At 45.5% G+C, this 21,064-nt stretch overlaps 1 protein-coding gene across 2 annotated transcripts in view; it reads left to right on the top strand.

Moving 5' to 3' along the window:
* cwc27 (CWC27 spliceosome associated cyclophilin) overlaps positions 1–20,307 on the top strand; it is a 30,669-nt gene extending 10,362 nt beyond the window's left edge. Inside the window, exons 11-14 of one of the 2 annotated variants that reach the window (XM_041969462.1) lie at positions 7,029–7,135; positions 12,232–12,338; positions 12,426–12,529; positions 19,955–20,307. In XM_041969462.1, coding sequence (XP_041825396.1) covers positions 7,029–7,135; positions 12,232–12,338; positions 12,426–12,529; positions 19,955–20,117 — 481 coding nt within the window. In that variant the 3' untranslated portion in view covers positions 20,118–20,307. Of the gene's footprint in view, positions 1–7,028; positions 7,136–12,228; positions 12,339–12,425; positions 12,530–19,954 lie in introns of both variants that reach the window. The other variant, XM_041969461.1, reaches the window with a different exon arrangement.
* The last annotated feature ends 757 nt before the right edge of the window (positions 20,308–21,064 follow it).

Raw genomic sequence — 21,064 nt, 5'->3', positions numbered from 1 at the left:
CTACCTCCACTCCTTAATCCAGAGCTACACTCCCTCTCGAAACTTACTCTCTACCAGCGAAAGACGCCTAGTGCTCCCACCACAACGTGGCGCAAAATCAGTAGCTAGACTCTTCTCCTCTGTTGTTCCCCGGTGGTGGAACGATCTACCAAACTCCGTCCGATCCGCAGAGTCCGTATCCACTTTTAAGACCAAGCTAAAGACTCAGTTGTTTAAGGAGCATTTCCACATTTAGCTTAACTAAATGAGTCAGAAAGATTTGTCCAGCTTTTTGGCTCAACCAAGTACTGAAGAAGCTGTGTGCACTTATGCCCAAGTTGATATTGTGTGATGAAATTGTGATCCTGTATTTAAATAAAATGACTAAAAAAAAAAAAAAAAAAAAAAAATTATATGCACTGCAGTAGCACTACATGACAGCACCTGGGTCCAACTGGACTCAAAAGCGGTCTGACTATCACTTAATCATGACGTCCCATCTTGTTTGAATTCATGCTTGTGTTGTTCTTCCTCTCAAATGTAAGTCGCTTTGGATAAAAGCGTCTGCTAAATGACTGTAGAATAGAATAGAATAGAATAGAATAGATAATCCAGTTCTTGGCAGAGAGGCTGTGTATGTTTTGGAGCTGCCAGGTTTACACATCTCTGGCCCGGTGCAGCAGGTCTGCCTCATACGGGCCGTTTCCAGACCGCGCTGTGGATCTGGGATGTGGGGGATAAAACGCAGCCTGGACGGGGATCAATGTCAACATGTGATACAGTGCACATCCAGCCGGTCTCCCCCCAAACAAAGCAACGTATAAAAATGGTGGATTCATGAGCGATGGGAAGAGGAGAAGCGTGCAGGCTAATCATGAAGCAGATGAATAGATGTGAAGAGGAGGCTCGTTCGGCTGGTGGGTAATGAGTCGGTCTGCATCGCTCTGCACGCAGATTCCCGTGTTGACGTTGGATTCCTCCTGCTCGCAGCTCTCCTTGGCTCCGGACCAAGCCATGGAGAGCCCCCTGACGGGAGTTCACCCAGCCACCTTGTTATTCCAGCACATTCATCCACATCTCTTGTTCAGCCTCAGACTGGAGCAGGGAGAAGCTGCCATCCTTGTGGTGGTAGATTTTTCCTTTTAAACAGAGCCGTGACCCATCCGACTCCACCGAGGCCATATTTAAGACTGAAATGACTCCATTTTGTCAGTATTTACATTTTTTAGAGTCAGTTGAAGGCTGGAAGAAAATACAAAGGATTCCAAAAAAGGCAAGTATGCTTGCTTGCAGATTTCTGATGAGCCATACAGTCATCACTGCACTATTTTTAAGGTAGTCAAATTCCTGTGTCAGCCTCAGACTCCTGCCAGACTCCATGCAAGGTTCTGAATCACCAGAGAGTACTTGGTCTACAGCCAGTCACCTCATATGCTTTCTTTATGAAAAGTTAATCATCCACAGCCCTCTGGTTTTCACATTTTTAACATTTTCTGAGGGAGTGACAGCAGCTGGCAGCCCCCAAGCCGACTCCGGCTGCCAGGACTGGTGGGGAGTCACGCAGGCGACATTTAACTCTGCAGCTCAGGTCTGTTTATCTGACCAGACGGCTGACCGGACTCCTCTTAAAGGACAGAGAGAGGGGCAGAAAATGGATGGATAAAAGCAGAGGACAGTCTTTATCCCTCCTTCCAGTCGTAGGTTTACTGAGTTATGAATGCATCCTGCAGCTGGGCAGGGTTGAGTCAGCTGCTCGTAAATCTACGACTGAATTTGTCAGGTCTTTTTTTTAGTTTCCTGATCGTCCGCTTTCAGAAGAGTCCATACAAAAACAGCCAATTATCCCAGCTGGTATCCCAGCTAATATTCAGCCATGGCAGTAGCAGACATGATGATGACCATAATGATAAAACTGAACTCCTTTCAGTCTGCATTTGGTTCAGGATTAACCCTTAAAACGCCACCAGATCTCCTATCATCATCGGTGTCTCTAGTGTGTAGCTCTGTGGGGTACCCGTTAGTTACCCGTTAGGAAGTTTTCCAGGTAAATAGTAGCAGGAATAACTGGAAATGAGGAAAAAGTGGAAACATGGAAATAGTTTCTGTTGTGTGTTTGTTTCAATAACAGTATTAATCCAGATGGTGACACTAAACTGTAAAGATGTTTTCATCAAGCCGGAGTTCAGTTTGTTAAAAACCGAATCAACTCTATCGGGACTGCTGTCCTCTCGTTTCTCTTGAAAACTGGCCCTTATAATTCATTATGAGTGAAGTGAAACCTGGTGGTGATTTATTTATTGCTTGTGTGCAGAAACACTTTCAGTGTTTTGATGTGAGCCCTCAGGTGTGTGAGGACAGGTGGTGTGGGGGCATTTCTTGTCCCCCTCTGGCCTCATTATTGCCACCGGGGCTGTTGGACTGATTGTTTGACTGTTGCCGTGGATACGTCTCTTGTTTTCCGCGTGGCAGCATGTCAAGGCAGGCAGAAAACTATCACTCAGTCCAAAGTGTTCTTCGCTGAAGAATAGAAACGTAATCCCTCACGCCTCAGAGCTGGGAAAGCCTCGGGTTGTTCCACTTATTAAACTCCTCATTACTAACATAGATGATACCAAGATGGAGGTTTGTATGTTTAGTTTTTTTTTTTACCTGTGGGCCTTTTTGTCCTCTTGCAAATGTTCTTCATGGTTTTATGATAAATTAAATCATCCACATGTATAAACATGTATAAACATGTGGATGTGTATAAATGTATACTCTTCATGTATAAACACAGTAAGACAGTCATCATCCCAGCTGTATAAGCACCGCTCCTCATTAAACACTGAGTTACACCGGGTCAAAGTACTGCATAAATACTATTCACAAACCTTTATCTCTCTCTCACTCTCTCAGAGTTTCTCTGGGGGTCCTTCTTTTTGTCACCCAGACTCTCAGCTTGCTCAAAATCTTCACCACTGGGTTTTTTTCTGTTCTGTGGTGACCCATCTTCAGTGTGCCCGTCTTTTCTTTTTCTCTGCATTATTACTTTGACACAAACATTCTCGGTTTTTATTTAAAATGTCTGTAGATAATAAGCGATGGGTTTTTAAATCATGTTGACAGTGTTTCAGCCAACCATAAGAATGTGTGGAATTTCGTTGGTGTGATTTATTGTTCGTCCTGTTCCGGTGAAAGCGGCGTCTGTGGACCAGTTGTGGAAAACGTCCCAGTGCATTAAATCAAACGCACCGATCCCCATAGCAACCACTGTGTTTCGGAAGTAGGCGGCTCATTAGCGGTTTCTTTTCCGAGCTGTTCTGTGTTGTTAAAATTGAAAAAGAAAATAATATGAAAACACAACTGCCTACTGATTTTAATTGGGGGTATTTTGCAGCGAATGCAAAGACATGAAACGTGTGGTAAACGTTTCGAAGGTTGGGCACAGAGGAGACCACCGGGCTCTCTCCGAGGGTGGGGCAAAGAAGCATGGCAAGAGAGGGCGATGCCCGGCCAAGGCGCCGTCCAGCATGGACTAAAACACAACACTGACTGTTAAAAGGATTTTTTAAACAAAGACTGCATATTGCTAGCAGATCTAGTTCTGACCCAGAGTGTGGTCGTGACCGGTTCTGAGTGAGGGCTTTATAGCAGGCAGCTGCTCTCCCATCTTCCTGGAACAGCACACCACCACTGAATGTTTTAGTGGTACCGGACCGTACCGGCTTCCTTTCACCCCTGGTCAAAGATGAGACAAGGAGGTTGTCTGCAGCCCCTTAAATGCATCATACATGCACAGCCAGCGGTGGGCACTGGATCACATGCTTCAAAGCTCTGAGTCGATTTGAGGGCAGACGTGTCAAAGTGATTCAGTGCTTCACAAAGCTTCGGTTTCACCATCCCTGCTATTATTTAAATAAACTACTCACCTTGTTTACAGACACATGGACTGTTAAACGTTTGCCTGATTTAGTCAAAGATATGAGTGTTCATCTTTATATAGAGAGCAGCTGTGTTAGAGGTCATGAGTAGTCAGAGCCCTACGATTGGTTAAAAAACCCTTTAATGTCCACTTTTCTTCATCACAGTCCTGAATCCATCCTTCTCCACAGAACTGGTCAGAACCAGGCCTTTATCTGGATGGATTGTGATGGAGGTGGTTATCTCCATCCAAACACATCTATATGTCCCATCTGAGGGTCCTGCAGCTTTTCCAGTTTTAACTGATGACGTGGAGGGTACCAACCTTAGTTTTCTAGATTCTTGGTACTCCAAGAGGTTGAAAAATCTCATATTTTAGAAAACTGTCAGTTATTTGAAAGCAACCTACTTAAAAAGTAAATTTTCATATGTGGACAGTCACAGTTTCATTGACAACGTTTCGCCAGCATGCAGCAATAATTCAGTATTTTCAAACAAACAAATAATCGTTTATGTTTAGTGTATATCATTTTTTTAAATAACATGGTGTGGAGCTGTGAACAGCAGTGGTAGTATTTCATGTTATTCTCTCCACCTATACGACCACTCCGCAGTTTGCTGTTGCAGGTTTGTATGTAAAAGAAGAGTTTTGTTGTCGCTGATTCGAGACAAAGCTGAGCTCACAGATTGAGTTTGACTCTGCCAGCCATTTCTCCTCTTGGCAGCTTTTTCTGGATTCAGCTGCTACAGTTGCTTTTTTTTTCATGGGGAAAATAAAGGACTAACAACCCAACGTCTGACTGATTCCTCATGTGTATCCTCAGAGGAACCAGCAAAGCTAACAAGGAAGAGACATGACATAAAGTCAGACAAGCTGTTGATATTTGCCAAAGCACTTAGAGCTAAAATATGGCTCAGTTTGATGCCTCGCTGCTTCGCCACAACGTTAGAGAGTCACTGTAACATGAGCTACGAACAGAAGAGTCAGAGCCGCAGATAAAAGGAAGGAAAATAATATAAACACTTGTCAGTGCAGAGAAGTAGATGGGAGAAACAAAAGCAGCCATTGTTTGGTCTGGAGATGGCTCACATGTTTTAGGCCAGGGGCCCAGACTCTGCAGCTTACCTGAGCTTTGTGGCTCCGCAGCTGAATAGGTTGGAAACAGAGCTGTCAGGAAGTAGGAAAATATTATTATTTTCTAACATAACATCTCTGCTATGCCACTGGCGTTAGTCACTGGGAACAATAATCCACATTGATGGCCTTGTTTGGGCTGGGCCACTTGCCAAATGGGACAGTACCTGAAGACAAGGATGTGCCTCGGCCTGCCTCTGTCATCCAGTTAAGGTTTGATAGAGAGGCTGGCCCCCAGCGGACCCCTGTAATTCTTAATGTAGAGCCACATGAGCAAAGGAAGGAAGAAGTCTTTTATCACTTCTGCCACTAACATCATTGTACATTTTACGTATGAGCTTTTAAACTTGATGTCGGTTTTGACCTGTAAGTCCTCCAGACTTTGAACCTGACTCTTGCTTCTGTAAACCCTGGACTTGTTAGGCTGGACTTGAGAGATGATCTGGTTCTCGTGTGGGCCTTGACTTGGAACTTGGTAAATGTGAATATTTACTCCATAGCTCAGACTTTTTCTCCGCCTGCAGCCTGTTGATCTCGGTGTGCAACTCGCCAGCTGTGATGAAAGACCTGACCACTTTAACTCGCGACTTGTTCTTTTTTTTTACGCTGAATGGGAACAAAGTCTCTTGACTTGTGATTGACTGGCTTAGAGTTCAGTCCTCGAGGACCATGGCCCTGCAGGTTTAAGATGTTTTCCTGCTTCAGCACACCTCATTCAAATGAAAATTGACCTTCAACAACTTATAAAGTTGCACAAGCCTGTTAATGATTCATTCATTTGATTCAGGTGTGTTGAAGCTGGAAACATCTAAAACCTGCAGGACATTGGTCCTCAAGGACCAGAGTTGGTGATTCCTGGCCTTAGACTTTGGACTATGATCTTGGAACACTGTGTCCTGGAATAGTTTTCGTGCCGTGACTTGACAAAGCTGGTCCTGACTTGGGACTTGATGTCTTCACTTGGGTCTGTAAATCCTGACTTCTGGTTTCCTGGTCCTGGGTTTTTCTTGACTTGAACTTTATCTTAATTTTAGGTAGTAAGACTTTTTTTTTTTTTTGCTTATTGTTTTCTTTTTGTAGGACTTGTTGCTCATCGTGTGTTTTTTTGACTTGGGACTTGTTTGTATGTGTTGGTCTTTGGTTGAAATGACCTGAAACTTTTTGACTTGGTCTTAACTTGAACTCGTACTACTCGTCTTGAATTGGTGGTGTTTAAAATTTTTTTAAAACTTTAATTCGTTTAACTTTTTCGTGGGGACTTGTTAGTCGTCATGACATTGACTTGGGTTTGTTGGTCTTTCCTTGTTACTGACCTGATCGGTTTGACTTTTTATTTCTAACTTGAATTTGTTCTTCATAACGAACGTTTTTTGGGACTAGTCAGTCTTTATATGTGCATTTGTTGGTATTTACCTGGTCTTGACTTGTTCTTGACTTGGAACTTGTTGCCCTTCAGTTGGTCTCAACTTTGGACTTGTTGGCCTGGAACTGAGACTTGGTGTCCTTGACTTTGGATATTCTTTCAGGGTTTTAGACATTCATGTGTTAAAGTGGAGACTTTATCAGAGTTTTTATTCTCATATAAAGAATAAAAGAAGAATTCTCGTTGTGGACCACCACCTGACCACTAAAATAAGTGCTGTGACAGCAACAATTACTCATCTCTAAATAAGAAATTCTGATTTCTTTCTCATTTTAACACCCCTTCATGAGCTTTCCAGTCACGGAGAGGAGTATAGTTGTACTGTACTTCCATTAAATTAACTGGAGCCTTCCCCTTTCACAGGTAGTTTTATATTTCTTCTAATTGGCCACATAATTAGCCGTGACTGTAAGATTTTAAAGAAAGCATGTAAATGTAAACGGTTAGGACCAGAGCTCGGCGCAGGACTCTCTCTCAACTGGTCACTAGATGTTATGAACTCCTTCCTGCCACCCTTCTGTCGGCTGCAGCTTTATAAATGGCGTTTTTCCAGGAACACATGTTGAATTGAAGTTGCTTCTCTGCTCACAGTGATGAATTACGGAAGGAGGCGCGACAGTTGAAGAGGGAACTACAGGCCATAAAGCAAAGGAGAGAAGAAAGTTCAAAGCCGGCTGCAGAAACAGTCAAGGAGGAAGGTATGTGTGCAGGTTTTAGTTCCTCTTACACATTCATGGTGTTTGACAACAAACTGTAGATTTTATGAGAAGATGGTGGATTTTTAATGATGTTTGAAAAAGTATTCCTCCACCACTGAGGCTTTAAATGTGAACAAAGCATCTTAGGGGTGGTCCATGCTGCATTCAACCCTCTGATTAAGCCAATTAGCTGCACAAGTTTATTCTTCTCCCCCAGGGCCCTGCATTTTTGTGTTAAAGCTTTCTGAAAATTGCATGGGTAAAAATTGTTGCTCATGAAAAGCGTTGTGTGATTGTTAGTTTGCAGCTTTGGCCGATGTGATGCTGTAAAAATCTGACCCCACGTCTCCTTTGGGAGGGAGGGAAGGTCTTCACCACACTGCAGTCTGGAATGCCGCCGTCAATCTTTGCATTTTTTGCTGATGCTGAAAGACATTTGTAAGAATTACAAAACCACTTATGCACAGAGGTTAGCCTCAGGATGTGTCTGTGTTGTGCAACAACAAAATCGCTTGCAGGGGGTTCTTCTGGGAGCAGCCTCGCTGTGGGATTACCACCAGCCAATGGGCTTGAGTTGCTCAAACGTTGTTTTTGTCTCCACTCACACTGATGGTTTTATGTTTTTAAGCACAGACACTGAACCCTCTCCTGTCTCATGCTGATTTATTCAAGATTTGGGGTAAAAGAGAACTAAATACAATCATTTCATTGTATTGTAATGCTGTGTTTACCCAACTTCTCTTCTTCTCTTACTTAATATGTTACTCTGAGTCAGTGTTTCTCTGATGGGGGGATACGTACCCCTCGGAGTACTTGGAGAAACTCCAGGTACGTTAATAGATGCGACTTCAGTTTGTTTGATAAGGTGAGTTGGATCAGGTGGTCAGGATTACTACACACATGTAGAAATGTACACGTATGTACATTTAAAATAACTTCTAGATCTGGAAAAGTTCCTCATGTGAAAAACTGGACTCGAGATACCTGGATTTTAATGTTATAGACATGAAGTTAATAAAGTTTATTTGACAATATATACAATATGTGTCAATTTTATAAATAATTTAATAGAACATTTCTTTTATTTTACAATATTTTTACACATATATATCAAATTTAATAAAATGATCAAGTAAAATAAATAAAAATAAAATATGTAGATAAATAAAATAGTTAAATGATGTAAATGTGTAACTGAGGCAAAATGTTGCTGAAACTTATTTTTCTCCATAAGTTTCAGGTTTATAATGTTTTCTGTTAATGAACATCTTGGTGCTGTTCTTGTGCTTCTTTGCAGTAAAACAAGGGAAAAAACGTGTTTTCTTTATTTTTAGGTTAACTTGCTGTAATTTTCTTGGTGCGGTCCAGTGGAAATAAGAATGCGCTGTATGTGACCCCTGAACTGGCTTCGGGGGTCCTGGGCAGAGCGGTTCTCCTACAATGTTGAAAAAAGTCTGATTTCCAGAGTTCATCTGTTTCTAACATCCAGAAAGCATCTAGCCTGAGCTCCAGAGTCTTTGGTTATTTACTCCTCTGGCCAGACGCAGGACTTTTCTTTCAGGAGTTCGTCTTTACATTTCTGTGTTGGAAGAACAAGTTAATTCCATTAGATGGAATTCGTGGATGTCATGGACCAGTGACCGCTGCAGGGGAGACGGATGTCTGCCCAGATGCTGTAAATCTGTGCCGAGCCACAGACGAACGCTGTGGTGAGGCTTTGTTTCCTCCCGTCCTTCTGCAGAAGCAGAAAGACACAACCATGATTTTAAAGCTGAAATCTCAGTTCAGCTTTAACATGTCGCTGTGGGCCAACCTCTGGTCCCATCTCACTGCCGTGACTTTTAAACTGGTCCGTGCTGGTTCGGTGGGCATGAGCGTATTAACAGGTGGATGGGTTTCATGACTGAGACCAGCTGTCTGAGCCCAAAACACCATAAGACAGAGAACAGAATGATCAGTTCATTTCTAAGAGATTGAGTTTTATAATTGCTGTTTTTCATATTAAAGCAGGTCTGTGTCATTTTGTAGTGATAAATTTTACATCGCCACATGATCGTCTTGGTACGATTATTGTCAAGGAAATAGTCACATTTATTCTGTGTTATAAACCTTTTTCAAACATTTTTACTTATCTGGGTCCTCTGCAGGGACAGGCTATGGAGGTGGAGCTCAAGCACAGCAGAGAGGGAGGGACCCTTCGAATGGTTTATTTTCCAATTTTCAAGTCCACCTTCTTACCTCTTTATCATATATATGTGTGTACATCTAAATAACACTCTGAAATAACTGTTATACCTGTATATTAGTTTACAGGAGGTGACGGGGTCCATCATCTCAGTCAGTGGGTGCCCCCCCTTCATCAGAGCTGCCCGTTTGGCTGGCATGTGCAGGACATTAAATCTGATTCACTTCACCTCCATTTTCATCCCATAATTGATAGCATATTCCTGTAGTCTGGATTCCTCTTTCTTGGCATGGCCACTGTCTCTAGAGCCAAAAATAAGAAAGTTATTCTGAAACCACTTCCAGTCAGTACCCACTCCAGCAGCCTCTGTCCCACTCAGATATAATGTCGGCTATGCCTGCGTACTCCTGCTGTATTCATGTGCAGCTCATTTAGAGAGTTTATTTCAGCAGTGATCTTTGAGATGCCAGTTCTGGTTACTCCTGCATACATATTCCACCATTTTTATGTGATGTGATGTTGAATCAGCTCTGACTCGAGACTTTGACTTCTCGGTAAAACCTCTGGATTGTTTGAGAAAGAAGAGGAACCTTTTATCCCATAAAAGAAGCTTTTGTCGTTCACAACATCCTTCGGTTGCTACAACATCAGCAGCTTGATTTGTTGGACCCAGGTGACAGGAGAGGGGGAGGAATGCAGGTAGAAAGGCCGTCAAGCTCAAAGATAGTAGTTACTGACAACAGCTGGAGAGGACTGATGTGTGTTCCCCATGTCAGACCTCAGGGCATCATCAGTCAGCATCCAGCATGTCACCGGCTGCAGGGGGAGGCAGAGGTGGCTGAGGGGGTGGAGGGAGATCAGTTGGTCTCATAAATCAAAAAGGAAAAGGTTGCTCCTGAAACAGCAAGAGACAGAGAAGCAGTTTGATTCCCAGTGATTGCTCGTCCCTTTGTGCTCAGGAGTCGGACTTAAACAGCCTGTAGAAACGAAAGAAAAGACTTTTTCTTCAGTAAAGTCATAAAAATCCTTCATTTTTTAAATCGAGTTTTATTAAAACGGTTTCATTTCATGAGAAGGGCAGCAAATGTGACAGGAAGTTTTATTACCCTGCTTTTAATTACTTAATTATTAAATTTATGCAATAATTAAAGCATTTCATATGTTGTTGAGAGGGTCTGAGAGGAAACGCAGCAACAGGCTCAGACCGGATTCTGTGAGGATGAACAGGAACTAATTTATGTGAAGAGCACAAGGTGGAGGATGTATGGGTTTAAAAAAAGAAAGTACTTTAATCCGGGAGAGTGGGGTAGGGATGCTACGATTACTCAATTCCCCCAAATACTCACACAGTAATAAATTAACCATTAAGATCCCTCAATATCCTCACTTTCCATAAAGATGTCTGAAATATAAATGGCTGGTTTTGTTTTTAGCCGTGATGTGAACAGAAAGACTGCTGCGTTCACCAGACGGCCCGTTTGAAGGGCACTGAGTTCAGAAATAGTTTTAAAAAGAGAAGTTTTCTGGCTTTCTTGCAGACTGATTTTTGTTTGGAGTCTCGGGCTGTTTAAGCTCTTTTTGCATCAACTGATGTTCATCAACACGCCGTCTCTCCTCTTCAGTCATGTCCTCGTGATAAAAGGCTGAATAAATAAGCAGTTACATCATTTTTTTGGTTGCCTGTGAATGTGTGCAGTCAGAGTTGAGGCGATGCTGTGGCGGGCCGCCTGCTGGCCTCACAGCCTCTGACAACATGGATTTACGTTGACGGAGCGAGACGCCGTCGTCAGCATGATGATGCCGGTCACCGCCAGGGAGGTTTCACACTGACCTCAGAGGAGGGCAGCTGGTGGAAAGTAGTTCTCAGCATCGCTGCCTCGTGTCTCCTACTTCTTTATTCTGTCTGCTTTCCCTTCATGTCCTCATCAGAGCTGCAGCCAATGATCATTTCTATGATCAGATTATTATCTCAGTCCAGTTTTGTTGCTATAAAATGTCAGAAAAACATGAATATCTATAAATCTGGAGTCTTCAGTTTGTGTCAAATCAAACCACAAATTTGCTGTCTTTTTTTTCCAGTATATATAAAATGTATTTTTACTTAGGACAGGATTTCCCAGATATCCCGGCTGAACGTTAGGCTGAAATTGGGTTTCACAAAAGCAGTAACACATTAGTTACCATGGAGATTTATCCTGTTCCACATTAGTTACCATGGAGATTTATCCTGTTTCAAGTTAGTTACCATGGAGATTTATCCTGTTCCACATTAGTTGCCATGGAGATTTATCCTGTTTCAAGTTAGTTACCATGGAGATTTATCCTGTTCCACATTAGTTACCATAGAGATTTATCCTGTTCCACATTAGTTACCATGAAGATTTATCCTGTTCCACATTAGTTACCATGGAGATTTATCCTGTTCCACATTAGTTACCATGGAGATTTATCCTGTTCCACATTAGTTACCATGGAGATTTATCCTGTTCCACATTAGTTACCATGGAGATTTATCCTGTGCTAGCCTGCTCACGCAGTTGTCTAAATAAATAAAAATGTATTATTGTTATTTTTATTATTATTATTATTATTATTATTATTATTAGTAGTAGTAGTAGTAGTAGTAGTATTTAGTAATATTATTTAGTATTTTTATTATTTATTTTTCTTAAGTACTTTACGTAGTGTTTTTCATTTCCCTGATGTAACTTCAGCGTCTGTTTTTATTAAATTTTTATAATAAGCTAAAATAAGCTAATCCTTTATTTGTTCCACATGGGGAAATTTCCAGGACTGCGGCAGCACAGAGAGACTTTATTATTACAGAACAATATTTTCTGGTGTCAGATGTGTGTGTTTTAAATGGAGTAATTAAGGAGTTAACAGCAGTGATGTCTGCTGCTTCTAGCAGAGAAACAGCCGAGCAGCGAGGCCGTCGCCGAGTATCTGGAAGGAAGGAAGAAGTACGAAGAGCTCAGGAAACATAAACTGAAAAAAGGCTCGAGCAGAGAAGAACAGGTGAAAATAATTGAATGAAAACTGTTGTTTCCAGCAGCAGAGTAAGGATGAATAATTCCTAACATTTATGTTTTAATGTTGTGGCAGACGATGGCCCTGCTCAATCGCTTCAAGTCCAAGCTGTCTTCAGCCATCACCGAGGGTCCAGAGGAGGACGTGGAGGAGCTGGCTGAGGACGACGACAAAGGATGGTCAGTAAACCTGCAGGATGGTTACGCCGTGGTTTTCTGTGCATCTGTGTCGTCTGTGCTTGATCAGTGGGTTTAGTGATGTATGACCCAGTTCACCAAGTCTAAAACCAGTCCACAATCCTGCTCTCAGGCCGGAAAACTGCCTCCAGAATGGCACCAAACCTTCAGGGTTTAATCTGACCAGATCTGAGGAATCTTTGTAACCTCAACCTTATAAAAAAGGTCCCTCTATCTTCTACCACCTCTCCAAGGCTGGGCTGCAGCAGTGTGGACAGAGAAGCTCAGACTTCCCTCTCCCCAGCCACTTCTTCCAGCCCAGCTGGAGGAACCTGTCCCTCCAGCATGTCCTGGGTCTCCTCCAGGGAGGCATCCGGGAGGACACGTCATCTGATTCCTCTAGACGTGGAGCATCAGTTCTCCTCCAGACCTCATGACCGAGCTTCTCAGCCTATATCTAAGGAAGAATCCAGACACCCTGAGGAGGAAAACTGTTTGTATTCATGAGCCGGTTCTTTCAGTCATGATCCACCAGAGGAGATGGGAGGACCGTAGACCACCAGTAGGTCCAGGGCTTCGCCTTTCAGCTCAGTAGAGCTTATTTGAAGCCTTGATTAAAGATAATGCCTCAATCACTTTTATGCTTTTTGGTCTGCAACTCTTTTAGTATTCAGGAAAAAAGGCTTTATTATTGACTTGGTGGAAAGGTGACCAGATGTAAGTTGGTAATGAAGAGGACTATTTAGTAGGGGGGTTATTTGGTTGCAGAGAGGTGCATCATATGTGGCATCATGACCTTAAGCCTGTATGAGGCTGGGCTCACCCACCATCCCCTGTTCAAGGGAGATTGGTGAGGAGGGTGGCTAGACTCTCTGATGGAATTAAAAACAAGATCCATCAAAAGGGGCACCAGCTCAGAAGAGCCACCAGTGGTGGTCTCGCCCCGGCCTGCGTAACTGCCTAAAGACCTTTCTGTCTTCATCCTGGCTTGCTAGGCCATGGAAGATGGACTTAGGTTTAAAGGGTGGGGACAGTTTTGTACACACTGCACTCCACTTAAAGCCCCCCATTGAGCAGGCATGAAGGAAATTGCCGGAAGCAATAAGGGCATTAAAAACAAACTTTATAAGAAATTAAATAAAGAAAAAAAGCTAAAACAAAATAGATAAAATGCAAGAAATAAAGTTCCAGTGTGGGGAATTTAACAGTTTTGATAAAAGAAAACAGAATGTCTCTTCGTAGAGAACGGATGTGATGTTCCAGCTCCTGCCCTGCATGTCCGGCTCTGGCTTCATGCATCACCACCGAATGAAAACGGGAATATTTTCGGCATTTTCTAGCTTTTCCACATTCTGGACACTTGGATCTAAATATATATTAGAATACTGGCCCGTCTCCTGGTATTCTGGCCCGTCTCCTGGTGTACTGGCCCGTCTCCTGGTGTACTGGCCCGTCTCCTGGTATTCTGGCCCGTCTCCTGGTGTACTGGCCCGTCTCCTGGTATTCTGGCCCGTCTCCTGGTGTACTGGCCCGTCTCCTGGTGTACTGGCCCGTCTCCTGGTATTCTGGCCCGTCTCCTGGTATACTGGCCCGTCTCCTGGTATAATGGCCCGTCTCCTGATATACTGGCCCGTCTCCTGGTATTCTGGCCCGTCTCCTGGTGTACTGGCCCGTCTCCTAGTGTACTGGCCCGTCTCCTGGTATTCTGGCCCGTCTCCTGGTATACTGGCCCGTCTCCTGGTGTACTGGCCCGTCTCCTGGTATTCTGGCCCGTCTCCTGGTGTACTGGCCCGTCTCCTTGTATTCTGGCCCGTCTCCTGGTGTACTGGCCCGTCTCCTGGTGTACTGGCCCGTCTCCTGGTGTACTGGCCCGTCTCCTGGTATTCTGGCCCGTCTCCTGGTGTACTGGCCCGTCTCCTGGTATACTGGCCCGTCTCCTGGTATTCTGGTCCGTCTCCTGGTGTACTGACCCGTCTCCTGGTATACTGGCCCGTCTCCTGGTGTACTGGCCCGTCTCCTGGTATTCTGGCCCGTCTCCTGGTGTACTGGCCCGTCTCCTGGTATTCTGGCCCGTCTCCTGGTATACTGGCCCGTCTCCTGGTGTTCTGGCCCGTCTCCTGGTATTCTGGCCCGTCTCCTGGTATTCTGGCCCGTCTCCTGGTGTACTGGCCCGTCTCCTGGTATTCCGGCCCGTCTCCTGGTGTACTGGCCCGTCTCCTGGTGTACTGGCCCGTCTCCTGGTATATTGGCCCGTCTCCTGGTATTCTGGTCCGTCTCCTGTTGTTCTGGCCTGTCTCCTGGTATACTGGCCCGTCTCCTGGTATTCTGGCCCGTCTCCTGGTATACTGGCCCGTCTCCTGGTGTACTGGCCCGTCTCCTGGTATTCTGGCCCGTCTCCTGGTGTACTGGCCCGTCTCCTTGTATTCTGGCCCGTCTCCTGGTGTACTGGCCCGTCTCCTGGTGTACTGGCCCGTCTCCTGGTGTACTGGCCCGTCTCCTGGTATTCTGGCCCGTCTCCTGGTGTACTGGCCCGTCTCCTGGTATACTGGCCCGTCTCCTGGTATTCTGGTCCGTCTCCTGGTGTACTGACCCGTCTCCTGGTATACTGGCCCGTCTCCTGGTGTACTGGCCCGTCTCCTGGTATTCTGGCCCGTCTCCTGGTGTACTGGCCCGTCTCCTGGTATTCTGGCCCGTCTCCTGGTATACTGGCCCGTCTCCTGGTGTTCTGGCCCGTCTCCTGGTATTCTGGCCCGTCTCCTGGTATTCTGGCCCGTCTCCTGGTGTACTGGCCCGTCTCCTGGTATTCCGGCCCGTCTCCTGGTGTACTGGCCCGTCTCCTGGTATTCCGGCCCGTCTCCTGGTGTACTGGCCCGTCTCCTGGTGTACTGGCCCGTCTCCTGGTATTCTGGCCCGTCTCCTGGTGTACTGGCCCGTCTCCTGGTGTACTGGCCCGTCTCCTGGTATTCTGGCCCGTCTCCTGGTATACTGGCCCGTCTCCTGGTGTACTGGCCCGTCTCCAGGTATTCTGGCCCGTCTCCTGGTATACTGGGCCGTCTCCTGGTATTCTGGCCCGTCTCCTGGTGTACTGGCCCGTCTCCTTGTATTCTGGCCCGTCTCCTGGTATACTGGCCCGTCTCCTGGTATACTGGCCCATCTCCTGGTATTCTGGCCCATCTCCTGGTATACTGGGCCGTCTCCTGGTATTCTGGCCCGTCTCCTGGTGTACTGGGCCGTCTCCTGGTATTCTGGCCCGTCTCCTTGTATTCTGGCCCGTCTCCTGGTGTTCTGGCCCGTCTCCTGGTGTTCTGGCCCGTCTCCTGGTGTACTGGCCCGTCTCCTGGTATACTGGCCCGTCTCCTGGTGTACTGGCCCGTCTCCTGGTATTCTGGCCCGTCTCCTGGTGTACTGGCCCGTCTCCTGGTATTCTGGCCCGTCTCCTGGTATTCTGGTCCGTCTCCTGGTATACTGGCCCGTCTCCTGGTATTCTGGCCCGTCTCCTGGTATACTGGCCCGTCTCCTGGTATACTGGCCCGTCTCCTGGTATACTGGCCCGTCTCCTGGTATTCTGGCCCGTCTCCTGGTATACTGGCCCGTCTCCTGGTGTTCTGGCCCATCTCCTGGTGTACTGGCCCGTCTCCTGGTGTACTGGCCCGTCTCCTGGTGTACTGGCCCGTCTCCTGGTATTCTGGCCCGTCTCCTGGTGTACTGGCCCGTCTCCTGGTATACTGGCCCGTCTCCTGGTGTACTGGCCCGTCTCCTGGTATTCTGGCCCGTCTCCTGGTGTACTGGCCCGTCTCCTGGTATATTGGCCCGTCTCCTGGTATTCTGGTCCGTCTCCTGTTGTTCTGGCCTGTCTCCTGGTATACTGGCCCGTCTCCTGGTATTCTGGTCCGTCTCCTGGTATACTGGCCCGTCTCCTGGTGTACTGGCCCGTCTCCTGGTGTACTGGCCCGTCTCCTGGTGTACTGGCCCGTCTCCTGGTGTAGTGGCCCGTCTCCTGGTGTACTGGCCCGTCTCCTGGTGTACTGGCCCGTCTCCTGGTGTACTGGCCCGTCTCCTGGTGTACTGGCCCGTCTCCTGGTGTAGTGGCCCGTCTCCTGGTGTACTGGCCCGTCTCCTGGTGTACTGGCCCGTCTCCTGGTGTACTGGCCCGTCTCCTGGTGTACTGGCCCATCTCCTGTTGTACTGGCCCATCTCCTGGTGTACTGGCCCGTCTCCTGGTGTACTGGCCCGTCTCCTGGTGTACTGGCCCGTCTCCTGGTGTACTGGCCCATCTCCTGGTGTACTGGCCCGTCTCCTGGTGTACTGGCCTTTCTCCAGAGTGACCCTGACACTCGCTGCAGTTTGTGGTAAATGTGTGTGAAAGTTCAGGATGTGTGTGTGAAGTTTGGCTTTGCAGTGGAAGCCACCAGATCAGCCATCAGGAAATCAACCCTGACGCTGTGTTTTCTTCTCATATTCAGTTTTTCACCAAACATCTCAAAGTGCAACTGGCTCTGAAATGGAAACCATGTGTGAATCGGAGCAAAGTGTCTGTGTGAAAGATTTAGAATAACAGAACCTGGAGTTGCTATTAGTCCTGAGGAGCTCTTCAACTGTAGTCTGAGGGGGGGAGGCTGTGTGAGAAGCCTCAGCTGGTGTTTGGAGCCTCTCCCGGCTCCGTAGACACCTCGAAGTGCCAGGTAGGGTGTGGGGCGGGGGGGCAGCAGCAGCATAGCAGTCCTAGAAAAACATCAGTGGGAAGTCTGTGCCACTCCAGAACGTGGGTTACAACAGGTCAGACGTTGGAAGTCAAGTCTGGGCCAGAGGAGGTAAACTGTTCCATCTGTGTCTACAGATTCTCCCTCCTCCTCCTCCCCGGTGAACACACACATCCTCCCTCTGCTGCTCTCCCTGCTGTACGTCATAATGCTGCCCCCCCACCTCTACTTCATTTAAACCATATACATTTAGGAGATGCTTCTGTAGACTGGCAACAGCGTGGTCAGCTCTGAATCTGGCGTGCTGTCGTCCAATCATCGGAGGCAGCAGGAGTCCACCGGAGTATAGCCAGAGTCTAGCCAGGACCGTCCACATGAGCTCTCACAACAGTAATATGGCCACACATGACACGAGCCGGAGGCGGGGCATCATATACAGAAGGAGCAGCAGCAATGTTCCTGAGTCGGTTTGTTTGGTCGGCTAAATATAGTTTATTTTGGGAAAGCGCAGGTTATAGTAGAGCCTGAAGACGTAACCATTAATAGATTACTTCATTCATCCCAAAATCAGATCATCCAGCCAACAAACAGCAAGATCCAAGAGGGTAAAAAGCCACATTAAACACAATGAAAATAGCTGCCAGCAGCAGTCGCTCAGTGGAGTAAATCCAGTTATTGACCAGCCCTCTCCATCAGCTTGGTGATCCTGGTCTTCTCTTTTACAGAGAAGCTACGAGCCCAGAAGAATACAGCATAAAAAAAGCTGGGATGGCTTGATTAAAATAAATAAATAATTAAAAGTCTGGAGCTGGTATCTGAAGTCTGGACTGAGCCTTCAGGTGTCTGTTTGACCCAACTTATCACCGGCAGGACCTGCTTCTTTTTCTCCGCCTGTTCTTTGGTCTTCCCAACATTCAGCTTTAAGAAACTGAAATCGAACCAGCGGGTGAGGGTGCGACCGCCTTCCTGTGGGCCAGGCAGTATCATCTGAAGAAGCTGGAGTCAGCCGTGTAAAGCAGGCGTTCTCCAACTTTCTAACCTCGGCCCAGCTTTTCCACCACAAACTGGTCTGGTTCAAATATAAACACTGTATTGGTTTAATTGACTCTTTGTTTAATTTGTATTCAGTAACTAACCAACATCAACTTGCTGTTAAACAGCTGAAACCTTGATATGATACGAGATCATCACAACGACATTTATACATCACATGTATGTGAAACTGCACATACATGACCCAGTAGACTGATGAGTAATGGAATAAAATCAGGCTCCTACATATACTTATTTTAAAGCTCGTCAAGCTTATAAACATAAAATCTACTAAATATTTTATTTAAAAAAGAGGACGTTGAAAGAAAAAAAGAAAATGAGGCTGTGATAAAATACACAGTAATAAAAAGTTCAAATTAAATGTAACTGAATTTATAGTTAATTTAGATTTAAATACAAAACATTTCATTAAACGATTCATTTATTCATGTAATAACCTGGACATTGGGGTGGGTGGGTTGCTTTGGCTCTGTGGCCACGGGGGGTCGGCAGGGCTGCATCAGACTCAATATAGAAGGAAAGAATATCATTTACATAGAAATAGTTTGTTTTGAGTTAATAGCATCTTTTCTCCTGCATTTTACACAGCTATATGTTTGTTATGGTCATTGAAAAGTATTTTTAATTTATTTTGTTTTAGGAGCATTTAATTTAATATAACGGTACTTCAATTTCAGTCAGCTATATCGAGATATATGACGTATATCGCGATTCAGGTAAAAAAATATTGAGATTTAAGATTTGGTTCATAGCCCTACAGCATGTAAATTCAGCAACAAACAAATTAAATAATAAAGGATAATACTTAAATTATCAGGTGGAGCCTTATATCCATGAAGCTCCTTAGTTCAGCACACTGCGGCAGCCAGACCATCATTCTGCTGCCACCATGCTGGACAGGACAGGTAAAAAGATGGAGACCTGTCCCTGAAGGAGTGATGGAGAGTTCGTCTAACAGGTTTAAATAAAGCTGCTCAGACCAGATATTCACTTTAAGCTCCTTAGAATTTAACCAACTCTGTTTTTGCCTCATATTTATGTTTCAGTAAATCTTTTAGCCTGTTTCATGTTGTCCTGGTCATACATGAAGAAATGAGGCTGGACACGCTACGTCTCTCGTGTCTGAAAATAGGGTAAACCTCTGCTCCGTGTCAGAAGTAATCCACTGTGGGTTTAACCTTAGAGATGCTTCCTGTCCCCACTAACCTCAGAAACACCGCAGGGGTCATTACCTCCAGTCCTCCCTCCAGCTGGATCCCTGAGACCTGTTAGACTCTAACGCTCTTACCTGATCTTCATACAACTCCTCTAATCACGTTTGTCCATGTGTTCATTATTTTTATGACTCATGTTGAGTGTTTTTCTTAATGCCCTTGTGTCCGGCCGCTGTCGTGTTGCTAGTGTGTAAGCTGTGTGTGTCCAGCTCTCCGGTGCTTCACTTCTTTAGGAGAGAATTTATTATTTTTTATTGTGTATTGAGTTTGTCTGATGATTGTGAAACAGGATGATTAATAGCTGAAAAACAAATGAATGTTTTTTTTTTCTCAAACTCGGGTTTTAATCATTTTTTTTACAGTAATCCTGATATCCAGCTCTTCAAAGAGAGTCTGGCCTCTGAGCTGTGATTTAGTGGACCGTCTGCTGCAGTTCTTTGAACCCTCTCCCTCTGATTTAGGATGGCCCACGTCCTGCAGTTTGATGAGCAAAGCAGAAAAGTCAAGGATGCCAACATGCAGGACGAGGACACGTTTGAGATCTACGACCCACGCAACCCCGTCAACAAGCGCAGGAGAGAGGAGAGCAAGAAGATCATGAAGGAGAAGAAGGCCAAAAGGTGAAGTCCCGGTTCAAGGTCAGGTCTAACCCGAGTCCGGCCAGTCCAGCTGCTGGTTTGGGTTGAACATCTGGACTGAGGATGTAAAGTTTAACGTTGTTAGCCGACGACTGTAACGTTGTCCGTTTTTTATGTTTCTGTTTATGTCCAGACTGTTTTTTTCCAGAAAAATAAACTACATGTATGAAGACTGACCAAGCAGCCTTTTATTTGACATTTCTACCCCAAAGCACATGAACCGCACTGAAACCTGAAAGTAGAAACTCAACAGCAGAAGTGAACACACTCGTTAGGATTGATGCATGCTGTAAGTAGAAGACTTGCCAACGGTGACTTCAGCTTTATGACATGAACGTGGATCTAAGCATGAGCTGTGAACGCTGGGACCAACAGCAGCTGAGTTAACGTGTCTGCTTCATGCTTTAACACAATTCACTTCATAGAAAACAAGAAAAACATCTAGCATCGCCCACAGCGCTGCAGCCTCAGAGGCCATTTACACAGCAGCAAGTAGCAGGTAGCAGGACGAGGGGACCTGGACGTCTGGAGGAAGATGATTGCTACCATGCAAAGTCCAGTTCACAGTTATTGTATTTGCATGGAAGACGTAGTATGAAGGGGTTTGGCTGGAGGGGAGGGAGGGGGTGTAAAGTGCTCACTGAGCAGCCTGGGGGTGAAACCTGTCATATAGCAGCACCAGCGGTTCAAGATTTACAGTACACCCCTCACATGTTTGCAAACATTTTATTATATCTTTTCATGCAGCTTGTAGGACTCGCTGGACCTCGGTCTACCGAACTGGATCCACAAACCTCTTCAGGTCCAGCAAAGACTGTGATTTTCTGTCATGCTAACCCATCATCTCTGTTTGCTTTCTGCACGCGCCTCTGCAAGCCAGGAGCATAAAACCCAGCTCAGTCCAGGAGGAAGGAGCTAAAAACAGGAGTTCAG

The sequence above is a fragment of the Melanotaenia boesemani genome, chromosome 19 (genome assembly GCF_017639745.1).
Source record: "Melanotaenia boesemani isolate fMelBoe1 chromosome 19, fMelBoe1.pri, whole genome shotgun sequence".
In the NCBI taxonomy this organism is placed as follows: Eukaryota; Metazoa; Chordata; class Actinopteri; order Atheriniformes; family Melanotaeniidae; genus Melanotaenia; species Melanotaenia boesemani.
This window is presented reverse-complemented; position numbering and strand designations above follow the sequence as displayed.